The sequence below is a fragment of the Geotrypetes seraphini genome, chromosome 17 (genome assembly GCF_902459505.1).
Source record: "Geotrypetes seraphini chromosome 17, aGeoSer1.1, whole genome shotgun sequence".
Lineage (NCBI taxonomy): Eukaryota > Metazoa > Chordata > Amphibia > Gymnophiona > Dermophiidae > Geotrypetes > Geotrypetes seraphini.
Genome location: NC_047100.1, coordinates 40,994,553 through 41,020,077, shown reverse-complemented (window position 1 = coordinate 41,020,077; position 25,525 = coordinate 40,994,553). Strand labels below are relative to the sequence as shown.

Sequence of the window (25,525 nt, the reverse complement as noted above, 5' to 3'; positions counted from 1 at the left end):
CTCTGCCAGTCTCTCTTCGTATTCCCTTTTTGCTTTTCTAACCAGTCGGTGACACTCCTTCTGGTGTTCTTTGTGCACTTTTTGGTTCTCCTCTGATTGGTCTTTTTTCCATTTTCTGAATGATGCTTTTTTGTCGCTTATCGCCTTCTTCACTGCATTTGTTATCCACACTGGGTTTTTTGTTCTATTTTTTTTGCACCCTTTCCTGAACTTGGGGATGTACAGGTTTTGTGCTTCGTGCACAGACCCCTTGAGTAAGGTCCAGGCTTTTTCTACGGATTCCATCTTTCCTATGTTGCCTTTGAGTTTCTTTCCCACCATTTCCCTCATGGCATCATAATTTCCTTTTTTGAAGTTGAGTGCCGTCGTTGTGGTTCTTTTCCCCTTTGATGATCCAATTTCTAGCCTGCACTGGATCGTGTTGTGATCGCTGTTACCTAGCAGGGCTAATACCGCCACCTCTTTTGCTGGCCCCCCTAGTCCGTTGAAGATTAGGTCAAGAGTGGCATCGCCCCGTGTTGGTTCCATGACCAGTTGCTCCATGACCTTTAGGAATTTGGTCTCCCTTGCGCAGTTTGAGTGTCCAATACTCCAGTCTATCCCAGGATAGTTGAAGTCCCCCATCACCACCACATTTCCGCTTCTGCATACCTGCCTCAGTTCAGCCTCCATGTTCTGGTCGATTTCTTCCGGTTGTCCAGGTGGGCGGTAGTACAGACCCAATTAATGTCTGCCCCAATTCCTCCCTGTAGCTTAACCCATAGTGATTCCAAGCCATCTGCCCGTACTGTTGTTTCCATCCTGGCTGAGGGTATGGAGTCTTTTATGTACAGCGCTATTCCTCCACCCTTTTTATGTGTCCTGTCTCTCCTGTATAGTTTGTACCCTGGTATGGCCACATCCCACATAAATAACATTTACACATATCTTTACTTATATAGTATTTGGCAGTAGTTATATACTATATAATAATGGCAGTTGGAATAAGGGTACAGAAAAAAACTAGGCAGTGAGCCGAGGGTACAGTAGGATAATTAAGATAAGAGAGGCAGAACGCAGGAAGATACTTGTGCATTTTCTGGGGAAGTTCTCAAGAGTGTGTGAGCAAGCAGGGACCTCCTGGCACATGTGGCGAGGTATACATAACCACACTCAAAGCAGTTTACCTACAGATACTCAAGCATTTCCCCTGTCTGCCTGTGGGCTCACAATCGATCTAATGTACCTGGAGCAGTGGAGGGTTTGAACCCACAACCTCTAACCACTGCACCACACTCTCCTCACTTCAAAGATTTTGTCTGACTAGCATTTGTAACTAAACTAAACTAAACCTTAAGTTTGTATACCGCATCATCTCCACAAAAGTAGAGCTCGACACGGTATACAGGAATTAATATAGAAAGGAACTCCAATGGAAAGAGGAAGGGCTTAGTAAAAAGAAAGAAAGAGGGACTTAGTATAATGGAGAGGGAGGGAGTAGTTACATTTTAGAGAAAAGCCAAGTTTTCAAATGTTTAGCCAGCTAAACCTCAGCAACCACAATTCTCTCTACTCCCCAGCATAATGGATATGTTTTATTTTGGCATCTCATTGCATGGACAGTATTTATCGAGGTTAAAACAATAGTGTTGGGGGCATTTAGTGCTGCTGGCTAGTTGTCCAGGTCAAGCTGAATATCGAGTGAAATTTAAATCGGGCATAATAAGAGCAGGACTCTCAGAAAGTTAAAATAAAATCATTCTTATAATGATGATGTGGAATTCATGAATCATAAATCTAGAAATATGAGTTAAAATGCAGTGTCTTGCAAAAGGTGTTGTGTCCTTGTGTATTTTTTTACATTAAAACAGTTTGGAAAACCCTAAAGTGCATGGCTCAAGGAATTCTCTCCAGCTCTTTGTGACCAGTGTTTGTTTCATTGGGGTGAAAGAAGAGATAGGTTTGTAGAGTAACAGTTTGAAAGGAAGCATTCCTGTACGAGAGAGCTATTTGCCATAAACTCACTGTGGCTAAATCATGTACAAAATAAGGATATCATTCACACCATCAGAGAGTTTATGGTAAATGCAAAAGTCAACAAATCAAAACAAGGAACGCGGAAGGTAAATCCGTAACAATTTTATATTGCAGAAGAAGAGATGCAGCGGACTCTTGCGTGTCCGATAACAGCAAATACCAAACTAGAATAATAAAGCGGTAATAACAAGACATAAGCATTGCCCTAAGTGCAAATAATAACGGGTACAGAGCGTTACATTTCATTTTTAGATATGTATAAAAAATTATTTTGATTCAATGGTTTTAGCTGTCTTATTATATTTCTTTTTTCACTCTTATTTGTAGACTCCTGAGGCAGGCCATACAGCCGAAACACGTACGTGTTGAATCTTGATTATAATAAAGAAATTGAGCAGCACAGGTCACCTTTTCTGTCTGTCTTGTGCTTTCCTCCAGAGTATACAGATTGAGATCTTTAATTGTCCTTGGATGCCTTATAACGAAGACCATTGACCATTTTAGCTGCCTTCCTCTGGACCGACTCCAACCTGTTTATATCTTTTTGAAGGTGCGGCCTCCAGAATTGTACATTAACTCTCAAATAACCAGAAAGTCACTATTCTCTGTTTTAAAAGTGTTTCCATTAATTTTCTTACTATAGAAGTCAGACTTATGGGCCTGTAGTTCCCTCCTTCTCCTTTACTTCCACTTTTGTGGAGAGGGACCACGTCTGCCCCTCTTCAGTTCTCCGGTACCACTCCTGACTGTAGATGAAGCATTGAAACGGTCAGCCTGAACTTCCCCGAAGTTCCTTTGGTACCCTCGGATGTGCAGCATCCGGCCCCTCAGTTTGGCTACCTTTGCTTTAGCTAACTCCTCACAAACACAATCCTCTGAAAATCATTCAAGGTCTGCCACACCTCAAGACCTATTTGCATTTGTCTTCTGTGGTTCTGCTCCCGGCACTTCAGCTGTGAGCACAGAACAGAAATATTTGTCAAGCAATTCAGCCTTACCTTTATCAGCTTCTACATATTTCTCCCCTTCACCTTTGAGCCTTGCAATGCCACTTTTGTATCACTAATATATCTAACCCCCCCTCCCCAAAGTCCATAGGCTATTATTAAGATGGACTTGGATATCCACTGCTTATTCATAGGATATATAATTCAAGTTTTATTAAGTCTTGACCTTCCTAAGTGGTTTACATAATACAATTTTAAAAGTTAAAGAAAATTAAAATGGGATAAGACATACATGATTACAATATATAAAAAGGAAAACTGCATGAGACATAAAAGGGAAGAGGGTGGGGTTATATTGCCTAAAATTTAAAAAAAAAAAAAAAATAGAAGGGAAAGGATAAAACATAAGGGCACATGGGTTAGATCAGATTAAGCTCTGGGTCTAAACCTCAGACGCGTCTTAAGAGGAAAGATTTGAGGTTAGACTTGAATTTATTAGAGTTGGTTTCCTGCCTCAAAGTTATTGGGAGAGAATTCCTATCTGTTTGTCCAAACTAGATTGTAAGCTCTTCAGAGAAGGGACCATCTATTACATGTCAAATGTACAGCACTGCCTATGCTTTTCAGCACTATAGAAATGTTCAATAGTACTAGTAGCAGTAGGATAAGCAGCATTAAATCTGTTTTACTCGGGATCTTGCCAGGGACGTGTGACCTGGGTTGGCCAGTGTTGAAAACAGGATACTTGTCCCAGTATGGCGTGGCTTATGGTCTTATGTAACATTTTATTTATATGACCCCCTGACACAGACCATGTTGGGTCATCTACAAATTATTAACCTGTCTGTGGCTTCAGGGGCATCATCTCCACTTTTTGCCATTTCTGCAAAATGGTTTTGTTGACCTGTTTCTCTTTGGATGTGGAAAACAAACCCATTGGAGATACTGAACGATTGGATTTGCAGAAACTTTTTTTTTTGTCTTTGTGTTTTAATGAAAACATACACCTCACAGGCTATTTATCTTTGGATATAAATAAAGTCAATTTAAAAATGGAGACCTGGTTTTATCTCATCCATCTCAACAACAAATTGAAAATAACGTGCAGTGCGCACTCAATCAAAATGGGAGCAAATGAAGTTTCCGTAAAAGGAAAGACACATGATCAGACTTCCTTTTTCCAACAATCAGTTTGGCTGCAGTATTTTGACTCAACTGAAGCCTTTTCACATTACCTGTACTCAATCCCACATCAACAGAATTGCAATAATCCAACTGAACCAGTACTGCAAAATGATGCTGCTGTAACAGTTTACGAACTTTCTTCATTATACGAAGGCTAAAGAAGCTCTTTTTCTGTGAGTTGATTTATCTGGCATTGAAATGACAGACAAGAATCCAACATTACACCTAATACCTTTGTCTGTAGTGCATCTAAATCTCAAGGGGATGTATATGGGTGGGATTAGGGCAGGCTTATGATTTAGGCATTTTTCTGCAATAATGGAACATTGTAGAAACCGTCCAAGGCAAAAATTGGGCATTTGAGGCTAAACCTGTTTCAATCACAAGTGCCAAAAAGATGCCTAAATTAACCAGATGACCTGGAAGGATTAAGGCATGACCCCATCTTACTCCCACATTGGTCGCTGACCCCCCTTTCACGCCCAAAGATGTGACAGAAACAGTGCATACCAGCCTGTATGAGAGTTTCAGAGGTTATGGCCAATCCTATGCAGGGTCCTGGAGTAGCCTAGTGGTCGGTGAAGTGGACTTTAGAGATGGGGACCCAGGTCCCTATTCCAGTCTAACTAGTGGTAGAACATGTGAGCCCTCCAAAACCTACTATGCCTACATATAGGTGACTCCTGCAGGCATAAGGGCTATTGTGGTATACAGCTGGGTACAGTAGATGTTGGGGTTATGGTGAGGTGTGTACCTGGGACCTTTTATGTAAAGTTCACTACATTGTCCCCTAGGGTGCCCCATTGCTCTGCAGAGATGTCCATGTGGCCATTCTACTAAGAATATTTGCCCTTCCAGCACCCCAATGGCATGTTTGAGTGCGTTTTTTCTTTTGGACTTTTTTTTTTTTTTTTAATTAATGGATCAAAAATATTGATGCACTAAGCACATAAACATCTAAGAAAAGGCCATTTTTGAAACAAAAAGATATTTTCCTGTTTTGAAAATGGTCATGTTTGCTACTGGATTTATGGATGTTTTTCCATAAAATGTCCAAAATCAGATTTAGATTCGTATCAAAAATGCTCTTCCATGTCATGTTCCTTTCCTCCCACTTACATGTTTTTCTCTCCCTGCTCTCTGAGTCCTTTTAATTCCTTTGCTCTCCCCCTCACATACCCTCTTATTTCCCTTTATCTGTCTTTCTTGGCTGTCCTCTCTGTTTATTCTCCTGCCACAGACACACCTTGCCAGCTTGTCTAGTAACCTACTACTGTATTTACTTTCCATTTGTTTCTACACAAAGAAAAATAAATGTTTCTTTAAAAAAAAAAAAAAAATCTTTATTTATTTTCAAAAATTACAACAAGTGTACAACATTCATTCAGAAATACCTTAATTCATCACTTGACATTCTTATTTGTATTATTCCAAATAAATAATTATATAAGAAACCCATCCCTCCCACCCATATACCAATAAATAACAACTATCAATATATAAATATGTTTCTTGACCAATTCTGTTATCTGTGGCCAGTGATGTGGAAAAAAATGGTGGAGGACAAAGTCTAGACTTTTTCTCCAGTTCTGGCTGTTTTTCCACGTTAGCTGAAGTTAATATAACAGCGTGCCTCACCAAACTCTTCACATTCTGTTGTCTCCAAAATACAATTTAAAATGCACTGATTTGTACAATGAAAGACAAATCAAAGAAATATACTTACAACTGAGACTTTTGGGTTTCTTAATTGTTTTGCTTAATGCTTGGTGAAGACCTTTGTGGCCTGTTTTGCAGTGACTGCACAGTGGGAAGTTTTAGCTTTATTCTTTGCAGACTAGCTCAAGTTCTTTCAAGTTAGCTGAGGATAAGACATAATAATAGCTGAGTCAGACCAATGCTCCATCTAGCCCAGGGGTCTCAAAGTCCCTCCTTGAGGGCCGCAATCCAGTTGGGTTTTCAGGATTTCCCCCAATAAATATGCATGAGATCTATTTGCATGTACTGCTTTCATTGTATGCTAATAGATCTCATGCATATTCATTGGGGGAAATCTTGAAAACCCGACTGGATGGCGGCCCTCCAGGAGGGACTTTGAGATCCCTGATCTAGCCCAATATCCTGGGTTTTTTTTTTTTCAAATAGTTTGTTTAAAAATACAGTCAAACCTTGGATTGCAAGTAACTTGGTTTTACAAGCGATGTCTTGCAATACGAGTACATACAGTATACACACATCACAACTCAGCCAATGGTTCTTCTCTCTCTGACGCTCTGGGAGTGTAGTGACTTCTAAATGAGCGAGGTTTTGCTATACAAATACATATAGTATTTTATATTAAAGTTTTTGGGTTGTGGAATGAATCGGCTGAGTTTCCTTGAAATGCGCTTTGATATACGAGTGCTTTGGATTACAAGCATGCTTCTGGAACGAATTATGCTCGCAAACCAAGGTTTTACTCTACTTGCTATACCATGGGAAGGGGTAAAACGCGGATCTCAACCGCAGGTCCTTAAACATCTTCATTTGACAGCTGAGGTTTCAGATTTCATGCCTGCAGGTCTGCGTTTTAGCCCCTCATTCCACTGCTGTAACTGCTGCCATTTCTCACCCCACAGATCTTAATAATAAAGAATAATTAATTTGCAGAAACTCTTCAGCCAAGAGAGGCCTATGTTTTACCCCAGAGCTGCGGCAGGAAACTGTATTCTTACTTGGTTAATTACATAACATAAGAACATAAGCAATGCCTCTGCTGGGTCAGACCAGAGGTCCATCGCGCCCAGCAGTCCACTCACACGGCGGCCCATCAGGTCCAGGACCTGTATAGTAGCTCTCTATCTATACCCTTCAATCCCCTTTTCCTTCAGAAAATCATCCAATCCCGGTCTTGAACCTAGATCAGCAAGGCCTATGCCAACTGCCCTAACCCGTCTAGGCTACTTTAGGAGCTTGTGAGATAATAAAGTTTTGCCATGAGATGAGATCAGCGTACCAAGAGAGTGGGTATATAGGGAAAAGATGAGAGGGCCCAGGACAGAGCCTTAGGCTATGCCAAGAGACAGCGGGATGGCGGCAGAGGAGGATCCACCGTAACACGCTGAAGATACAATGAGAGATATAGGAAGAAAACCAGGAGAGAGCAGAACCCCGGAATCCCAGCAAAGACAACGTGTCGAGAAGGAGGCGGTGATCAACAGTGTCAAAGTCAGCAGACAGATCAAGATGAGGATAGAGTAGAGCAGGGGTAGGGAACTCTGGGGTTCATAGACAACGGCGCGAAAGACTAAAGCGCGTGCTGACAATTGAGCGCAGCGTGTGCCGCCGCACTGCTCTAAATTACAGTTTTTAGGGGCTCCGACGGGGGTTTTGTTGGGGAACCCCCCCCAGTTTACTTAATAGACATTGCGCCGGCGTTATGGGGGGTTGTAACCCTCCACATTTTACTGTAAACTGAACTTTTTCCCTAAAAACAGGGAAAAAGTAAAGTTTTCAGTAAAATGAGGGGGGTTACAACCCCCCACAACGCGGCGCGATGCCTATTAAGTAAAGTGGGGAGGGGGTTCCCCCCCACGCCCCTCCGTTGGAGCACTAAAAACTAATTTAGAGCGGCGTGGCGGCGCGCGCTGTGCTCAATTGTCTGGGCGCGCCTTTCTCCCGGCGCGCTTTTGACCTGGTCCTCTAGAGTCGTATTCCATTTGGGTTTTCAGGATTTCACCAATGAATATGCATGAGATCTATTTGCATGCACTGATTTCAATGTTTATTCATTGGGGAAATCCTGAATGGAATAGGGCTCTCGAGGACCGGAGTTCCCAACCCCTGGAGTAGAGTTAATGGTGTGGCAGTGGAGACTGGGTTGAGGGGAGGGTCTAGGCCAGAGGTAGGCAATTCCGGTCCTCGAGAGCTGGAGCTAGGTCAGGTTTTCAGGATATCCACAATGAATATGTATGAGATGGATTTGCATGCACTGCCTCCTTGAGATGCAAATCTATCTCATGCATATTTATTGGGGCTATCCTGAAAACCTGACCTGACTCTTGAGGACCGGAATTGCCTACCCCTGGTCTAGGCCAGGGGTGTCAAAGTCCCTCCTCGAGGGCTGCAATCCAGTCGGGTTTTCAGGATTTCCTCAATGAATATGCATGAGATCTATTTGCAGTCACTGCTTTCATTGTATGCTAATAGATCTCATGCATTTTCATTGGGGAAATCCTGAAAACCTGACTGGATTGCAGCCCTCAAGGAGGGACTTTGACATCCCTGCTTTAGGCGCTTTATAGAGCAGTTAAAAATGATCTAGTATTCTAGTTCCAAAAGAGAGACTTTTCAGCCAGTCCTGGTTTTGAACTCTCACACTAATGCAATGTGGGATTTGGAATCCTACATTGACATCGGGGCTGAAGTTCCCATAATTCACCTGGGTAGGGCTGTCGGAAAGGCCAGCATTGAGCCAACATCCACCTTCTAAGTTCCTGCTTGCTCTTGCTCCGTTCCATGCTTTCTGCTGTGGATTGCACTCCCCTGCTGTGGACTTGAATGGGTGATGGATTGGTTGGGTCTTGCAGGGCTAGGGGAGGTTTTGTACTTTGATCTGCCGTAGTGCTGAGTGTGGGCTATCGGATCCTGCAGAGGGATGAGCTGAGCACGCGACTTCACCTCTCACAACCCAGGCGGGGACAGGAGCTCGCTGCATCACTCCTCATAGCTCAGGGGAACAGGGAAGACTGCATCACGTTCAGAGATCCCAGGCACAGGGAGGTAAGTGCAACTTACAGATCCCAGGCACAGAGGCAGGAAGGGGAGTGGGACTTACTGCTTCACTTCTCAGATCCCAGGCACAGAGGCAGGGAGGGGAGTGGGACTTACTGCTTCACTTCTCAGATCCCAGGCACAGAGGCAGGGAGGGGAGTGGGACTTACTGCTTCACTTCTCAGATCCCAGGCACAGAGGCAGGGAGGGGAGTGGGACTTATTGCTTCACTTCTCAGATCCCAGGCACAGAGGCAGGGAGGGGAGTGGGATTTACTGCTTCACTTCTCAGATCCCAGGCACAGAGGCAGGGAGGGGAGTGGGACTTACTGCTTCACTTCTCAGATCCCAGGCACAGAGGCAGGGAGGGGAGTGGGACTTACTGCTTCACTCCTCAGATCCCAGGCACAGAGGCAGGGAGGGGAGTGGGACTTATTGCTTCACTTCTCAGATCCCAGGCACAGAGACAGGGAGGGGAGTGGGATTTACTGCTTCACTTCTCAGATCCCAGGCACAGAGGCAGGGAGGGGAGTGGGACTTACTGCTTCACTTCTCAGATCCCAGGCACAGAGGCAGGGAGGGGAGTGGGACTTACTGCTTCACTCCTCAGATCCCAGGCACAGAGGCAGGGAGGGGAGTGGGACTTATTGCTTCACTTCTCAGATCCCAGGCACAGAGGCAGGGAGGGGAGTGGGATTTACTGCTTCACTTCTCAGATCCCAGGCACAGAGGCAGGGAGGGGAGTGGGACCTACTGCTTCACTTCTCAGATCCCAGATTCAGAGGCATGGAGGGGAGTGGGACCTACTGCTTCACTTCTCAGATCCCAGATTCAGAGGCAGGGTAAGGAGTGGGACTTACTGCTTCACTTCTCAGATCCCAGACACAGAGGCAGGGTGAGGAGTGGGATTTACTGCTTCACTTCTCATATCCCAGGCACTGAGGCAGGGAGGGGAGTGGGATTTACTGCCTCACTTCTCAGATCCCAGGCACAGAGGCAGGGAGGGGAGTGGGACTTACTGCTTCACTTCTCATATCCCAGGCACTGAGGCAGGGAGGGGAGTGGGACTTACTGCTTCACTCCTCAGATTCCAGACACAGAGGCAGGGAAGGGAGTGGAACTTGTTCAGCTCTTAGAACCCACTGGAGACAAAAGTCCTCTGTTCTTTGATCAGCTCTAGTTCCACATCTATCTTTAGTAAGCAATGCATTCAGGTACCACATGAGGGCATTTAACTCTCGACGTGTTGGATTAATCTGGCATGCCTGGCAGACACTAGTGAAAAGAAAAAGTAGTGCTTTATAGGAAAATAAATACATTTTTCTAAACCACAAGAATTTTAATCTTTAATCATATAAAGGCTACTTAACCTAGAGGATAAATTTAGATTAAAAAAATCTTGCACAGCCTCAGTAAGGGGCTGGTGAGGTGACTTTAGGAGCACAGAGAGAGCAGCCAGAGCCATAACTGTATTATATAGCTCTCTTGTTTTCTGGTGCCTTGGGAGCGACCGTAGATGTTATTTAATTAGTATTTTATCTATTAGACTTACTGCTCATAAAAACAATGTTCTCATACCACGATGCAGCTCATCAGAGTATCTGCGTTTTGCTCCACTGTGCATAGGCAAGTTTTGTAAGAGGATAAAAAAAAATAACTGTCCCACTGCATATGAGAACATAAGTTCAGACTGTGTCTTCTTCCTGTTGTTTCCAACTCATCTGGTAACTAGAATTAGTATTTATTTATTTAAAAAATGTCTATGCTGCCAACAAAATCTAGGCAGTTTGCCTTCAACATAAAAAGTATGGGGTTTTCAGAAGCATGTGCATGTGTTTGCATCCTAACAAATTTTCAATTTTGCATCTGATCCACACTGAATGATCAGAACATGTAAGAGGACGCCTGGATTCTGTGCATAGGAACATAAGAATAGCCTTACTGGGTCAGACCAATGGTCCATGTAGCCCAGGGGTCTCAAAGTCCCTCCTTGAGGGCCGCAATCCAGTCGGGTTTTCAGGATTTCCCCAATTAATATGCATGAGATCTATGTGCATGCACTGCTTTCAATGGGGAAATCCTGAAAACCCGACTGGATGGCGGCCCTCAAGGAGGGACTTTGAGATCCCTGATCTAGCCCAATAGCCCGTCTTCACGGTGGCCAATCCAGGTCACTAGTACCTGACAACAAACAGCAACATTTCATTCTGCCGATCCAGTGCAAGCAGTGGCTTCCTCCATGTCTTTCTCAATGGCCATGGACTTTTCCTCCAGGAACTTGTCCAAACCTTTCTTAAAACCAGCTACGCTATCCGCTCTTACCACATCTTCTGGCAATGCGTTCCAGAGCTTAACTATTCTCTGAGTGAAAAAAAATTTCCTACTATTGGTTTTAAACGTATTTCCCTGTAACGTCATCGAGTGACCCCCTAGTCTTTGTCATTTTTGACAGAGTAAAAAATCGATCCACTTGTATCCGTTCAACACCACTTACACTTCACTCATCTCCCCATCACCCATCTGTTTTCCAAGTTGAAGAGCACTAACCTTTTAAGTAATTACATGAAAGGGAATTCCCTAAATGGCACGACTGTGTGCATCTACCATAACAGAGTGGATCCCAAACCTGTCCTGGGGAGCCCCACACATTCCAGTTTTCAGGAAACCCACAATGAATATACTTAGGGCCCCTTTAACAAAGCCACGGTAGCGATTCTCCTGCGGAAAATGCACCGAAGGCCACAGGAATATTTTTGCTTCTGGTGACTAAGAACATAAAGAGTTGCCATACTGAGTGGATCAAACCCAGTATCCTGTTTCCAACATTGTCCAATCTAGGTCACAAGTACCTGGCAAAATCTCCAAGGAGTAAAACAGATTTTACACTGCTAATCCTAGGAATAAGCAATTGATTTCCCCAAATTCATCTTAATAATAGGAAGTTATCCAAATCTTTTTTAAACCCTGCTAAGCTAACTACTTTCACCACATTTTCTGGCAATGAATTCCAGAGTTTAATTACACATTGAGTGAAGAAGTATCATCTCCAGTTTGTTGTAAATCTACCACTTAATAGCTTCACTGTATGTCCCCCAGTCCTAGTATTTTTGGAAAGAATAAACAAGCAATTCACATCTACCTTTTCACTCCACTCAGTATTTTATAGACCTCTATTGTATCTCTCCTGAGCCATCTCTTTTCCAGGCAGAAGAACCCTAGCTGCTTTAGCCTTTCCTCATAGGGAAGCCGTCGCATCCCTTTTATCATTTTTTTCACCCTTCTGTATACCTTTTTAAATTCTGCTATATCTTTTTTGAGATGCAGTGACTAGAAATGCAGACAATATTCGAGGTGCAGCTGTACCATAAAAAGATACAAAGGCATTTATAACATTTTCATCTTTGTTTTCCATTCCTTTCCTGATAATTCCTAACATTTGTTTGCTCTCTTAGTCACCGCTATACACTCAACGATGACACCTTTTCCCAGAGATAGTCAGAAATATGCGCATGCATACTCGTACACATAATTGGAGCAGTAATAGATATATTTGCCTTTTTTCATTGGGGTGGTTTTATAAAAAAGCACATAAAAGCATATTGCCTTTATAAAATAGGCAGTGGAGGAGTGGCCTGAGACCCAGGGGAACTGGGTTCAAATCCCAATGCCGCTCTTTGCCTTAACTTCCATTGCCTCAGATTCTATAAAGGGCCCAAAATCCTGAGATGCAAAGACAACTAAATTAGGTAATACAACACTTTTCCTTCTGGGCCTTATTCTAAAAACAGGGTCCCAAATGGAAGCAGCGGTAGGCGTCCTTCCGCTGTCTAATGGACCAATCGGGGTGCATGGTTTTTTGTTGTTTTTTTTAAAACCATCTATGTGGCAAACGATGCCTATAGTGTAGTAATAATAATAGTAATAATCAGTTTATATACCGCAAGGCCGTAAAGTTCTATGTAGTTTACAATAGTTTAAAAAAAAACCCAAAACAATAAAAGTTGAATGGAACTAAAAAAGTTAAAAGCCAATAATTAGAGACACTAAAATGATCGAAATAGTGCATAATAAAATTGTTACGAATCAGATATGTTTTTAGAAGTCTCCTAAATTCCCCGTAAATGTCAGTAAGCAAAAGCAATTGTCCTAAATCCTTACCCCCATAACGCTGCTCGATATGAAAAAAGATTTTGATGATGTTTTTTAAGTTTACATCCTCTTAACAGGCGGAAAAGCAAAATTCAGATGTGAGTTTCTCTTATGTCTGTTGGTTGCAAAAGAGAAAAGCTCAATTCTATATTTGGGAGCTAAACCAAGCAAAGCCTTAAAACAGAAGCAACCAAACTTAAACTTCACCCGCGCCACCATTGGCAGCCAATTCAGTACTCGATAGGAGGGTGTTACGTGATCGTATTTCTTCAACCTAAAAATCAGCCTGACCGCCGCATTTTGTAGGTGTCCATGTGCATAAGGAGGCGTCTAGGCACGCCTATGGCATGCCTTACACCGCAAGTGGCATTAGGTGGCCGTAGACGTGCCTAGACGCTTCCAAAGGTACAAGTCATAGATCTTAGATGTAGACCTGTAAAACGCTGGCCTAAATTTAAGGCGTCTGTACCAAAAATAGGCGTGATTCTGGAGGAGGTGCCTACCAGTGATTGACATGCGATAGGCATTCATTTTGCAGGCGCCTACCGTGGCAGGTGCTGTTTCCAGAATCATGCACTCTTAAGGTGAATGGGAGACTGCCATCTACAGTCCTACCAGTGGGAGGTGGTGTTTCACTATCACATTTTCAATATTGAGGAACAAGCAAGTTCTGCAGGAAACCTGCCTGTCTCTAGAGTGTAAAGCCTGTGTTAAAGCACTGCCAGTGGAGCAGTAAGGGGGGGATGTGGGGGAGTGCGAACTGCCCCAGGTGCCAAGTAGGGGGCGCTGGCACCTGCCCTCCCCGCTCGCACCATCCCTCCCACCCACCTCTGTATTATCTTTGCTAGCACGAGCAACTTCTGCCTGTTGCTCGCGCCAGCCTGGTTACCCTCTGAATCACTTCCGGTTCACGGGGCCAGGAAGTGACATCAGAGGGAAATCTAACGCTGGCACAAGAGGCCAATGCTCTTTTTCCAACAATCAGAGAGTTATACCAAAAAATTAAGGTCAGTTTTGAATTTGGTGACCCCCAAATCACTATAGAGCACCCATGATAATTCATGCCCCCAAACCTCTGTTACATTGTGCTATTTTGTTTGTGGGTAAAAATTTTCATGTCAATAAAGTTTCTTGAATCTTAAAGGAAGAGGAAAGCGATTCTGCACTCATCATCTCTTGTATTTCCTGGCCGGGATGCAGCAAACCAGTGGAAAGACAAGAATGTTCCCTGAGAAAGACTCGCAAAAGCTGGAAAAGCAGAACTTAAATTGCCAAGAAAATCCATCCACTACGTGCTTCCGGGAGTATCTGAGGATCCGTACAGTTCATCCGCAGCCAGATTATGGTAAGCCTAGCTGCTTTTGTAAGAGAGACAGAAGGAAGGTCCTATATCTCATAAATCCCACCAGATATTCAACTAACTGTTTCTAAACACAGCAGAATGATCCAAAACTTCTTTTCAAGTCTTGTCTCTTTGATTCATAAGTGAAAACATGCACTTAATCGTGGGAGGAAAAGCCTCGGAACTCGGTCCGAAATTAAACCACTTCTCGGACCTCAAAGGTACAACCCCGTAGGCATGAAAACCTCCCAGAGAGAACTTTTCTTTGAATAGGAAAATTGTATAAATTCAGAAAAGAATTTTTTTACCCTGAAAATAGTAGCTCAAAAAGAATTGCTTTGATACCGTTTAAACGGCATGGATGTGAGTGGATAAGTCGTCTCTGTCAGTGCGTTCCAAGCCTCATGTTGGTGTCGCCAGAGATTTTAATAACAACCCTGCTTCCATCCCCATGGAAATTCCATGCCAACTTCTTGCGGGTTTCACGGGATTTCCACAATCTCCATTCCTGTGCAGCTCTCAACTCCCTATTGATATCAGACTTGAATCGTCCCCCCAAATCTTCAAACAAATATTGATGACATACTTTTTTACTAAGGCGTTCCCTCCAGACTAACGTGCCTTACAATGCATTCTCCATTCTTGAAGGCTATATTGTCTTTCCGTTTCTTATCCCATCTGTGTGATCCTCTTACAACCCCTAACCTTTTTTCTAAATCAATGTAACCTAGGCCTCCAGATGTGTTCGTCCTATTTTCACCCCCCACAAAGAATAATCTCTTTATTACGCTCTCTTTTTACAATTGTAAACCACCTAGATATGCACGATGGTTGGCCGCATATCAAATAAAGGGAACCACGAACCATAGTCAAGTCGTGCACACAGGAGGCATGATGCATTTTAATACTCTGTAAAAATAAAGGAAAAGCGTATTGGCATGTGAGCTCACCTTAATCATATGATTGCGGGCTGGATGAGGACATAAATTTTTTTAACTCATTGATTGTAATTCACTGTGAATGTCCAGTATCTTAACTCTGTAAACCGCACAGAACTGAGAGGTATCTGGGGTTACAAGCACATTGTTTTGCTTTGACGCCTGACCCCATCGTTGCTCGTGTATCAATGAGTAACGTTTGCTGCTATCCAAAACATATCTAGAGGAGCTCAAGGTCCAAGGTTCAGAATTAGTTGCTATACAGAAAACAATAATACAATCCAAATTAGAAGGCGATAAGACCAAACATCAAGGTTGTAAAAAAGCATACCTTCCGTCTATCTATAAAATCGTATGTTCCAGCATAACTCTGAAACGCATGGACAGATTTCAACCAAACTTGGCGTACATATGACTGGGAAAAAATACTGTGGGGGTGGGAAGGGGATGATATCAGATACTGGTGTCTAATCCATACTTTTCGGGCTCGCTGAGATGAATACTGACATTCCCAATGCCGTTTAAGTCCAAGTTCCAGGCGTAATCACTGAATACAAGTCTATCGATACCGGAAGATTGGGATAAATAAATATCCAGGCAACGCCGGGTGATCAGCTAGTTTTCAAATAAAAGTGAATTAGGTATTAACCTTAGTTTTGTTGTCCGTCTTTCCCATGCAGCCACAGGCTGTACCTTGATTCTGTCCATCCCTGGTGTCTCCTCTGTACATATGTGATACTACACTTCACACTACACTTGATCTTAGCCAAAAGGCCAAGTGAACTCCTCTGCACCCAGATGAACAGAAGTACTGTCCCTTTAATGTGCTGAGCTGCATTGGCAGAGCTATGAGTGGCAGTGGGATTCAGTAGAGGAATAGCATGAGTGCAGCAGGGCAGGACTGAGGTGCACTGATAGCTATGTATCGGTGGCGCAGGGTGGGAATGAGGTGCACTGACAGACTTATGTAGGCCTACGAGGGGGTCCACCAGGCAGAACCGAGGTGCACCGTTGGAGCAGTGTATGAATCTTAGTAATGCAATAGGAGGGGGCACTGCAGGGTGGGACTGAGGTGCATAGGCACCAATGAATCACCTTAACGTGCTGTGCCTGGGCCATGGGATACTGCAATTCTGAATTACATGTGCAGAGCTCTGTGGGAGTCTGCTATTGCCATATCATTGAACATTGGAAATCGTGGCCCATCCCTGATAGACTCCCAGGGCCTAAAGTGTGCAGCAGATGAGAGAGGGGACAGAGGAGAGGTGAGGTGAGCCAGAAGCTAATGACTAACTCTGCTGATCTGACATATTTTGCTCTTGCAGATGGAGCTATACATTTCCTGGAGCGGATTGCTGAAGAGCTTGGACTGGCTTGCCAGAAAGTGGAGGTAAAACAAGCTTAAGCCATCTAACTGATGACGGGTAGTGCCAACCATGGACAAGTAATGTTTTAGGACCCCAGGGTGGCCCTGGCTTGCAAGTGAAGATTAAGAAACACAGGATAATACTTAAAATGCACAGCACTGTGTACGCCTTTCAGCGCTATAGATAGTAGCAAAGGGAACTAAGAGAGCATATCTGTCTGAGATCTTGCTCACTGCTCGTGGCTCTCTTGAGTGGCAAACTTGATGTACTGCAGGATCTAGAATCAGAAAATAATAGTAAATATTGAAGAACTAAGGCCAGTACTGGGCAAACTTGCACGGTTTGTGTCTGTATATGGCCGTTTGGGGGAGGATGGGCTGGGGAGGGCTTCATTGGCTGGGAGGGTGTAGACGGACTGGAGTGAGCTTTGAGGAGACTCGGTATTTGGAAGCTAAGAACAGTTGCGGGCAGAGCTTTGGATTCTTGCCCAGAAATAGCTAAGAAGGGGGAAAAAAACCTCAACAAACTTTTAGATTGAATCAGGTTGGGCAGACTAGATGGACGATTCGGGTCTTTATCTGCCGTCTTCTACTATGTTACTATTAGCTAGCGAGCAGGCAGGACAACGCAAACGCTAGTGATTAGAGACTTCGACAGGCTCAACTGGTAGGACAGAGGTATTTTCTCTTTCCAGAAGAGTGGGGAGCTATGGAGACCAACCAAATACTGAAAAATACTGGGCAAGTGGGCAGTGAAAAAGAGTGATCAAATGTGCCTGAGCCCTCACCCATAATGGCTGTACCTACAAGAGATTCCTGGATAGATCATTATCATTCCAAGCAGGCAAATGGAATAAATGTTTAACCAACTTCATTTCAAATGCACCCTCCTACTAAACCTTCAGGAAATCAATTAAAACCTATCTCTTTGATAAATTTCTCTGACTCCTTTCCCGTCTTCTTGTATCTTTGAAATGCTTCCGGATAAATCTTGACTACTCTTGGCATGCTAATGTAAATTTGAAAGTCCTTTTCTGTAACATCGCTGTCTGTATACACTCTCTTCCTCTGTAAACCGCTCTGAACTGCTTGTGGTATTGCAGTATACAAAAATAAAGTTATTATTAAACATAAGAACATAAGAACTGCCATCTTCGGATCAGACCTTCGATCCATCAAGTCCGGCGATCCGCATACGCGGAGGCCCAGCCAGGTGTAAACCTGGCGTAATTTTAGTCACCCATATCCCTCTATGCCTCTCGTAAGGAGATGTGCATCTAGTTTGCTTTTAAATCCTAGAACGGTGGATTCCGCAATAACCTCCTCTGGGAGAGCATTCCAGGTGTCCACCACTCGTTGCAGATGGTGGATGATGAATTGCATGTTTGTATATTGACTATCGAGCTGCATTTTGAGTTAATTTGCACTCAAAAACAAGCACATCCATCGCATTGATTAGCAATTCTATTCTGTCTACTTTAGTTTCACCATTGTTACAATTATTCATACATAGTTTAAATAAATAACTCTTCGCAAAGGTCACGGCCTTCGGTTCCGCGCCCTTCTGAACCTGCTCCGGTCTCTATGGAGGACCGAGGTCACTTTGCTCTTAGCTTTTGAGTGTGCAGTTTTCGCATACACAGGCTGTTCAGAGGTAGTTCTCGCCATGCTTCTCAAATCTATTCAGTTGACTCCTGTGTCTGCCTATGGTAAGGCATGGAAGACTTTCCAGCATTCTTGTGCCCAGGAACGAATAGAGCATGTTTTCTGCTCCGATTTTGGTGGTTCTTGCCTTTCTTCTGGCTGGTCTAGATAAAGGCCTCATTGTGGCATCCCTTTGAGTCCAAGTGGCTGGGCTCTCTTGTTTAAGAACCCGGGACCGTCCTTAGTCTTTGGCGTCTCACCCTGCCGTTGTCAGATTTCTGAAAGGGGCTCTTTGCATTAGACCGCCAATAACACCACCGTTCCCTTTGTGGGACCTCAACCTGATGCTGTCTGGCCTTTCCAAAGCTCCCTTGGTACTTCTTCAGGATGCTTGAGAGTCAAGACGTCCTTCTGGTTGCTGTTACATCAGCGAGATCTGTCTCAAAACTTCAGGCTCTTTCTTGTAGAGAGCCGTTCTTCCGATTCTCGGTGTCTGGTCATTTCTTGCGCACGCTTCTTTTTTTCCTGCCGAAGGTGGTTTTGGCTTTCCCTGTTGATCAGGAAGTGCATTTGCCTGTTTTTCAGCCTACAGGTTCTAAGAAACAGGATTGCATTTTGAGGATGCTGGATACATGCTGAGAGCTCCTTCACTATCTGGAGGTCACTATCGAGGTTTAGTTTCTTGGATCATCTGTTTGTGCTGATTCGTTCTGTCGGCGCTCCTGCTTCCAAGGCACCAATATCCAGATGGATCCTTAGGACCATTTTGTCTGCCTATCCAGGACACAGTCTCCCTTTCCATTAAGGTGCATTCTACTAGGACTATGGCTTCTTCATGGGCTGAAGCAAGTGTGGGCTCCCCTGAGGAGATCTGCATGACCATGGTCCTTTTTGCACACAGAGTGGATTTGGAGGCGAGAAAGGACTCTGCCTTTGGGTCCTCAGTTTTCTGGGCCGGCACAGTTAGCCCACCCTAACATTTAAGGACTGCTTTGGTATGTCCCACTTGTCTAGAATATCTCACCTATTGCACTGGAAAAAGAGATGACAGTGCTCCTCCGGTCATTCGCCGTCCGCGATTCACGGTATTTTCTGACCATGGATGACCGGGCAGGAGAGGGCAGCCGGAGAGGCAGGAGAGTGAAGGAAATCACCTGCGGTATGCTCTGACCGTCTCTTTCTGTACTAAAGTCGGGCCTCGCCAATCAGGAGCTGCGTGTCACGGTTTTTCAACATTCGCGGTGGTTCCTGGAACGGAACCCCCACGAATATTGGGGGAGTACTGTATATACTTATCCTGGTAAACTCTTTTCCAGTAGATAGGTGAGCCATTCTAGGCTCCCGCCCTGTCCTTCCTGCGCTGCCTACTGTCTGTTTATGCTTGTCCAAGTTGTTTCTTGGATGCCAGTCAGCACTTGGGCTGGAAGAATCTGAATAGATGTTACTGTTTTATGCTGGGGTCATTTCTCGACTCCTTTGATATATTTGTTACTTGTCCATAGTTAATGTTCTCATGTTAATGCTTGAGCAGAACACAGGCTACCTTTTGCAGGAAGGTGTAATGTGGACACACCATTTGCAACCTTCTATCAATCGTGCTGCAGCATTCTGAATTAGCAAAATGCTGCAGCAAGACCGATGCCTAATTTCTATCGCTCAGTTATAGAATGGCCCTCGTCGTGTTTAATGCTACCCGAAGCTTCCATCTCATTGCTACTAAAAACCTTTCCATAGCACTTGGGAAGCGGTATTACCTCCGTGCCCTGTTTGTGTCATCTCTGCCTTTGCTTTCCTCCTCGATCACGTGGTTTTGCACAGCTGTTGCACTCACTTGCACAGCCTGAAGCCAGAAATCCGAGCCGAGAAAGCTGTTCGAACAGCAAGCAGGATCTAAGCATGCAACACAGGAACCAGCTTCAAGGCAAGGACAATTACACCCCGTATGAAGCCCTAGTCCATGCTCGTTTGGAACCCTGCTCATAGGTTTGGAAATCAGATAAGGGGAAAGTCCATGAGCAACACAGTCAAGAGATACACCAGCTTCAGACCATGGAACGCTTTATTCTGACCCCTGTTTCATTTTTCCTAGCCTGCCAGCTCTCTGAGGCTGTCCCTCACTGCTGACAAAGGCCTAATATTGTACATTACATTTTGCATCAAATGATGTGGAAACATGGGACCTGTTACTGATGATGGCCTGTGGAAAAACAAACACAACTTTCCTCTAATACAGTCAGTCTGTTTGGTGGCATTTGGTTCAGGAAAGAATAAGGATGGTACTACAGCAACTCTGCTCCGTGGAGACATCTAGGATGACCTCACTAGCAGGGACCCTTCACCATGGAGAACTTGTCTGCTTCCAGCATAACAAGATGTGTAACGCTGACCCACGGCTTTTTCCTGAGTATCCAGTGGTGTAGTAGAGAGGGATGGCGGGCGAACCACCCCAGGTGCCGTCTTGATGGGGGTGCCAGCACCTCTCTGCCACCCCCCCCCCCACGCCATGCTCGCACCTCTTTAAATCTTCACCATCGTGAGCAGGTTCTCCGGCCTGCAGCTCGTGACGGCGTAACTTCCCTTTGAAATCACTTCCTGGACATGGGACCAGGAAATGACATCAGAGGGAAAGTCAGTGCCGGTGGAAGCAGCAGGCCATAGAAGCTGCTCGTGGTGGCAAAGATTTAAAGAGGTATGAGAGGGAAGGGAGGGTGCAAGTGTGGCATGGGGGAGAGGGGTGCCATCTACTCTTGCTACACCACTGTGAGTATCCTATCATACTACTCTTACTCTAGCTTTCAAGGCCCAAACTTCTGTTTCGTCTCGCTCTTCTCCTTGTCTTTATTTCACCAGGTTGCATGATTTACCTTTAACTGAAATTTTGTAACTTCAGTCCCTTGAAACAGCTATCTTTGGCCACCTCCCTCCCCTTGGTCCTACCCTGGACCTTTGAGGGAGGGGCCTTCTGACCCTTAGGAATTGCAGCCTGTCCAAATTTGGTCCAGTGGCCAAATTTTGCCTACCCTTGCAATAGATACTAAGGGGCCTGTTTACTAAAGGTTGTGACTTACTTACTAGAGTTTATTTACTGCCTTTCAATGAAGAAATTCACCAAAGGCGATGTACAGCAAGAGCAGTCTGGACCCAGCCAGTAGACAATTTTAGCAGAAAAAAATATTCAAAGAATGGTCGATATTATGACGTACTTAACAACATCAATGCAATAAAACATCTTAAGAGACGGCACAGGTGGAAGCGGAGAATAACAGGAGTTAGATAGAAACCAAAGGAACTACCAAAGACAGTTACACGGGAAGTCCAAACGGCACGTGAATATAAGCTCAGCTAGGGTAGGAGTGGATAGGCAAGTTGGGCAGCCAGTGCGAGTTCTTGTGCGTATGTCAGTTAGACAAATGCTTGCTTAACAGATCCCTAAATCAGTACAGGCTAGCTCCCCTTTCATTTTGTAGCTGCTTTTTCCTTGACTCCCTCCCCTCCCCCCCCCCAATAAGATTTATTTGTCACATAGTCAAAATTTTTCAAGTTTATTAGGTTTTTATATACCGCCTATCAGGGTTATCTAAGCGGTTTTTACAATCAGGTACTCAAGCATTTTCCCTCTCTCGTTCTACCACATCTGCCTTGACACTATTAGACAATTGATTTGTACGTAGTCTTACAGCTTTTATCACTTTATCTGAAAACCTCCAAATGGCTCTTAAAATGCATTTTTTCTTATCCTATTATTCCTTCAGATTATAAACTAAAGTGCAGGGGATGGAACCTGACCCGGACCGTATGTCTCTATTCTCAGACTATCAATTTATGGTCTTCCTCTTTCCTACTGGCCTTAGCTTCTTTCTTTTTGTCTTAACTGATCTCTATATGTTTTTTTTTTCCTCCTGTTTTCATTATATTTTGAATATAGTAGATCAGTGATCTCAAACTCGCGGCCCGCCAGGTACTATTTTGAGGCCCTCGGTATGTTTATCATAATCATAAAAGTAAAATAAAACAGTTTCTTGATCATATGTCTCTTTAGCTATAAATGACAATATTATTATTAAGACTTAGCCAAAAGGAAAGATTCATAAACTACAAAGAGTTTTACCTCATGCAAAATTGTCATTTCATTGATAAGACATTAACTCTTTTTTTCTGAGGCCCTCCTACAAATCCAAAATGGAACAGACACTGAAGGGGGGTGGGGAGGAATAGACACTGAAGGGAAATGTGGAAGACAGAGTGGGGAGAAGACGCTGGAAGGGAAATGGGGAACAGAGAGTGGGGAGAAGAAGCTGGAGGGAAATGGGGAAGACAGAGTGGGGAGAAGACGCTGAAGGGAAGGATTTGAGTTTGAGACCATTGGCGTAAACCATTTAGGGGTGTAGTTGTCAATGTGGGCTACCATTAAGAAAGATTGTTTTACCACTAACTTATTTTGGTACAGGCCCCGTTGCATAAAATGGGGCCTCTACTTAAAATAGCACAAGTTAGTAGTAAAACCATCTCTTAATGGTAGCTCACATTGATAACCACAAGCTAACCAGGCTTACATTAAAATAACCCGTCTTAACAGTAGCCAGTGTTGATTATTTCCCCTCACCCCTTATTTGGTTTTCTGCTACGAAAACTTGATGATGATTATCAAGTCTCTAGGACTTGAACACAAGTCAATGGCACTTAACAGACTTATTTGGCTACCTGTCAAGATCAAATGAAATTTGAAACTAGATATTTGATAAAGATGTAAGGATCATACAGACAAAAATAACCCAAGGGATTATGGCTTCAAAGTGAATTTGAGCTGGAGCAAGTCACTAAACCCTTCTTGAACGTAAGAGCAACCATTCTAGGTCAGACCAATGGTCCATCCAGCCTAGTTTTCTGTTTTCAGTAGTGGCCAGTCAAGGTGACAGTATCTGGCAGAAACCCAAATACTAGGAACATTCCATGTTACTGATCCAGGGCAAGCAGTGGCTTCCCCCACATCTGTCTCAATGGCAGACTAAAGACTTTTCCTCCTGCATGGGCAAAATATTACATAAATGACCCACTCAGAGCTATTTGGGGTAGAATGACGTAACTAATACAGTTCAGGTAGATCTTCCGTTAAGATTGAAGCAAAGAGTTCATTAAGTCACTCTGCTATGGCCTTAACCTCCCTGAGTGACCCTTTTGCTCCTTGAAGATCTAATGGTCCCACAAATTTCCTCACAGGTTTTCTGCTTTTGATGTACCTGAAAAAGTTGCATGCTTCAATCGAAAATCCTAATGTCCTCCGGAATAAGATACTTGAATGTAATGTCAGTGCCCTGCATTTAAAGGGAGGGAAGGAGTAGCCTTATGGGTTCAATTGCTACTGCAGCTCCCTGTGACCTTAGATAAGTCCATTGCCCCAGGTACAAAACTTAGATTGTGAGCCCAATAGGGATAGGTACCTGCATATAAATATGTCTAGTAGCACTATAGAAATGATTAAGTTTAAGCATTTCTGCTTGCAAATGGAATCACAGAAAAGCAATACTGATTTGTTAATGATAAGCTCAACGGGCCAAAAGACTCCTTCAATGTCATCTGTCTTCTGCATCATGTCTGGGTTGCACAGCTCTGAAATTATTGAGAGGTAAATTGTTCCTTTTTTTTTTCTTCAATCTCCCTTTTTTTTTTTTTCTTCCAGGTGCATCCGGGGCGTGTCATTACCATTCTGACCTGGGAAGGAACAAACCCACGTCTCAGATCCATTGTCCTGAGCTCCCACACAGATGTGGTACCAGTGTTTGAGGTACAGGGCAGTTGGGGCCTGGTCGCATGTCAAGTGAGAACACAGCGTATGCTATTTGTTCCTTCTCCCGCCGTATTTTTTCTGCTAGGTGGAACCATTTCAGCTAGGTCAGGAAGTTTGAGATTCTCAGGCACCCTGGGGACAGTTAGGGTCAGAGCACACTGAGTTCTTTACCGGCAGTGACTCATAGCTGCAGCTCCCACCAGCCCCGAGCCTTTCCTCCAATGCAAATACTGTACCTGTCATAGTTTTAGTCTTACCCTCCTTTTATTTTACCCCACCTAAATCAAAAATTATATTAGACCTTTCTAATTTTTAATATTGTAAACCGCCCAGATACATGTGAGGGTCGGTATATCAAGCCATGATTCAACTTGAAACTTGATGTTGCAATAGAGGGAAGGCTCGGGGCTGGCACTTCCAGTGAAGAACGGAAGGATTTAAAAGGTATCAAGAGGAGGAGGAGATGGAAAAGTGGAGGTAAAAGACCCCCACTTGACTGGGTGAAGGGAGGGCAAAATGCAGTGAGGCTTCAACTGGTGGAGCTTGGGAATCCCTACCAGCTTTATCACAACTGACAGGTCTGAGTTTCAATGTAGATGGGCCTAGGCCCACCCGTGGCTGTGCCACTGGGCACAGCTAGCTTGTTTGGCTTTTAGGATTACCTCAAGAGTTGCATATATATTTTAAATATTTCATATATAGGGGTGTAGATAAGAGCTCTGGCAATATGTCTTGGAAATAGTTACACCTTTTGTTCCAACTTCTAAAACTCCCTACTACCTTATTTGCTGATATATAGTAGATTACTGTATTTAGCAAAACTTAGTAATACAGCAGAATAACAATCAAAAAGAAAGATTTAGAGACAATTTCTTAACATTTCTAACTTTTTTGTTTTCTGACAAAGGTGAATCAGTGTCAAATGGTTAAACCTACACTCCATCCTAGCAATTCCCATGATATTAGTGATCCCAGAACCAGACCACAAGACCGGTTGATTGCAGCACAGTCTTCCCTTCTGCGACCTCAAGTAGGGTTACCATATGACTCCAGGAGGGTGGAATAAGACATCCGGGTTTTACTTCCATTGCTTTCAGTGGAAGCAAAACCCGGATGCCTCAATCCGTCCTCCTTTTTCTGGAGCCATGTGGTAACCCTAACCTCAGGTGAAAAATGAAAGGAGCAGGTGCAACTCCCTTCTCCTGCTCAACTGGGTTCCTGCCAAAGATCCAAGGACTTTCCTCATGATGTGCTGCCATCTACAGGTCATCTGGTTTAGTTCTGTGATCATTCGAAGAGTGTGGGGGGGGGGGATAAACAGATACAGATATTTGCAGGGAGTGTAGGTGACACTGCTTCATTCTGCGCTGTTCTAGGCTTTATATCCCAATAGAGTAAACCC

At 43.9% G+C, this 25,525-nt stretch overlaps 1 protein-coding gene and 1 long non-coding RNA gene across 3 annotated transcripts in view; one reads left to right on the top strand and one right to left on the bottom strand.

Moving 5' to 3' along the window:
- The window catches only part of LOC117351174, a 30,542-nt gene extending 21,897 nt beyond the window's left edge, over window positions 1-8,645 (bottom strand). Inside the window, exons 1-2 of the long non-coding RNA XR_004537346.1 lie at window positions 8,569-8,645; window positions 5,875-6,009 (exon numbers count right to left, since the gene is read on the bottom strand). This is a non-coding gene — a long non-coding RNA (uncharacterized LOC117351174). The remainder of the gene's footprint in view (window positions 1-5,874; window positions 6,010-8,568) is intronic.
- The window catches only part of ACY1 (aminoacylase 1), a 38,662-nt gene continuing 21,735 nt past the window's right edge, over window positions 8,599-25,525 (top strand). Inside the window, exons 1-4 of one of the 2 annotated variants that reach the window (XM_033926079.1) lie at window positions 8,599-8,909; window positions 14,249-14,393; window positions 16,654-16,718; window positions 24,016-24,120. In XM_033926079.1, the coding sequence (XP_033781970.1) occupies window positions 14,270-14,393; window positions 16,654-16,718; window positions 24,016-24,120 (294 nt within the window). In that variant the 5' untranslated portion in view covers window positions 8,599-8,909; window positions 14,249-14,269. Of the gene's footprint in view, window positions 8,910-14,192; window positions 14,394-16,653; window positions 16,719-24,015; window positions 24,121-25,525 lie in introns of both variants that reach the window. The other variant, XM_033926078.1, reaches the window with a different exon arrangement.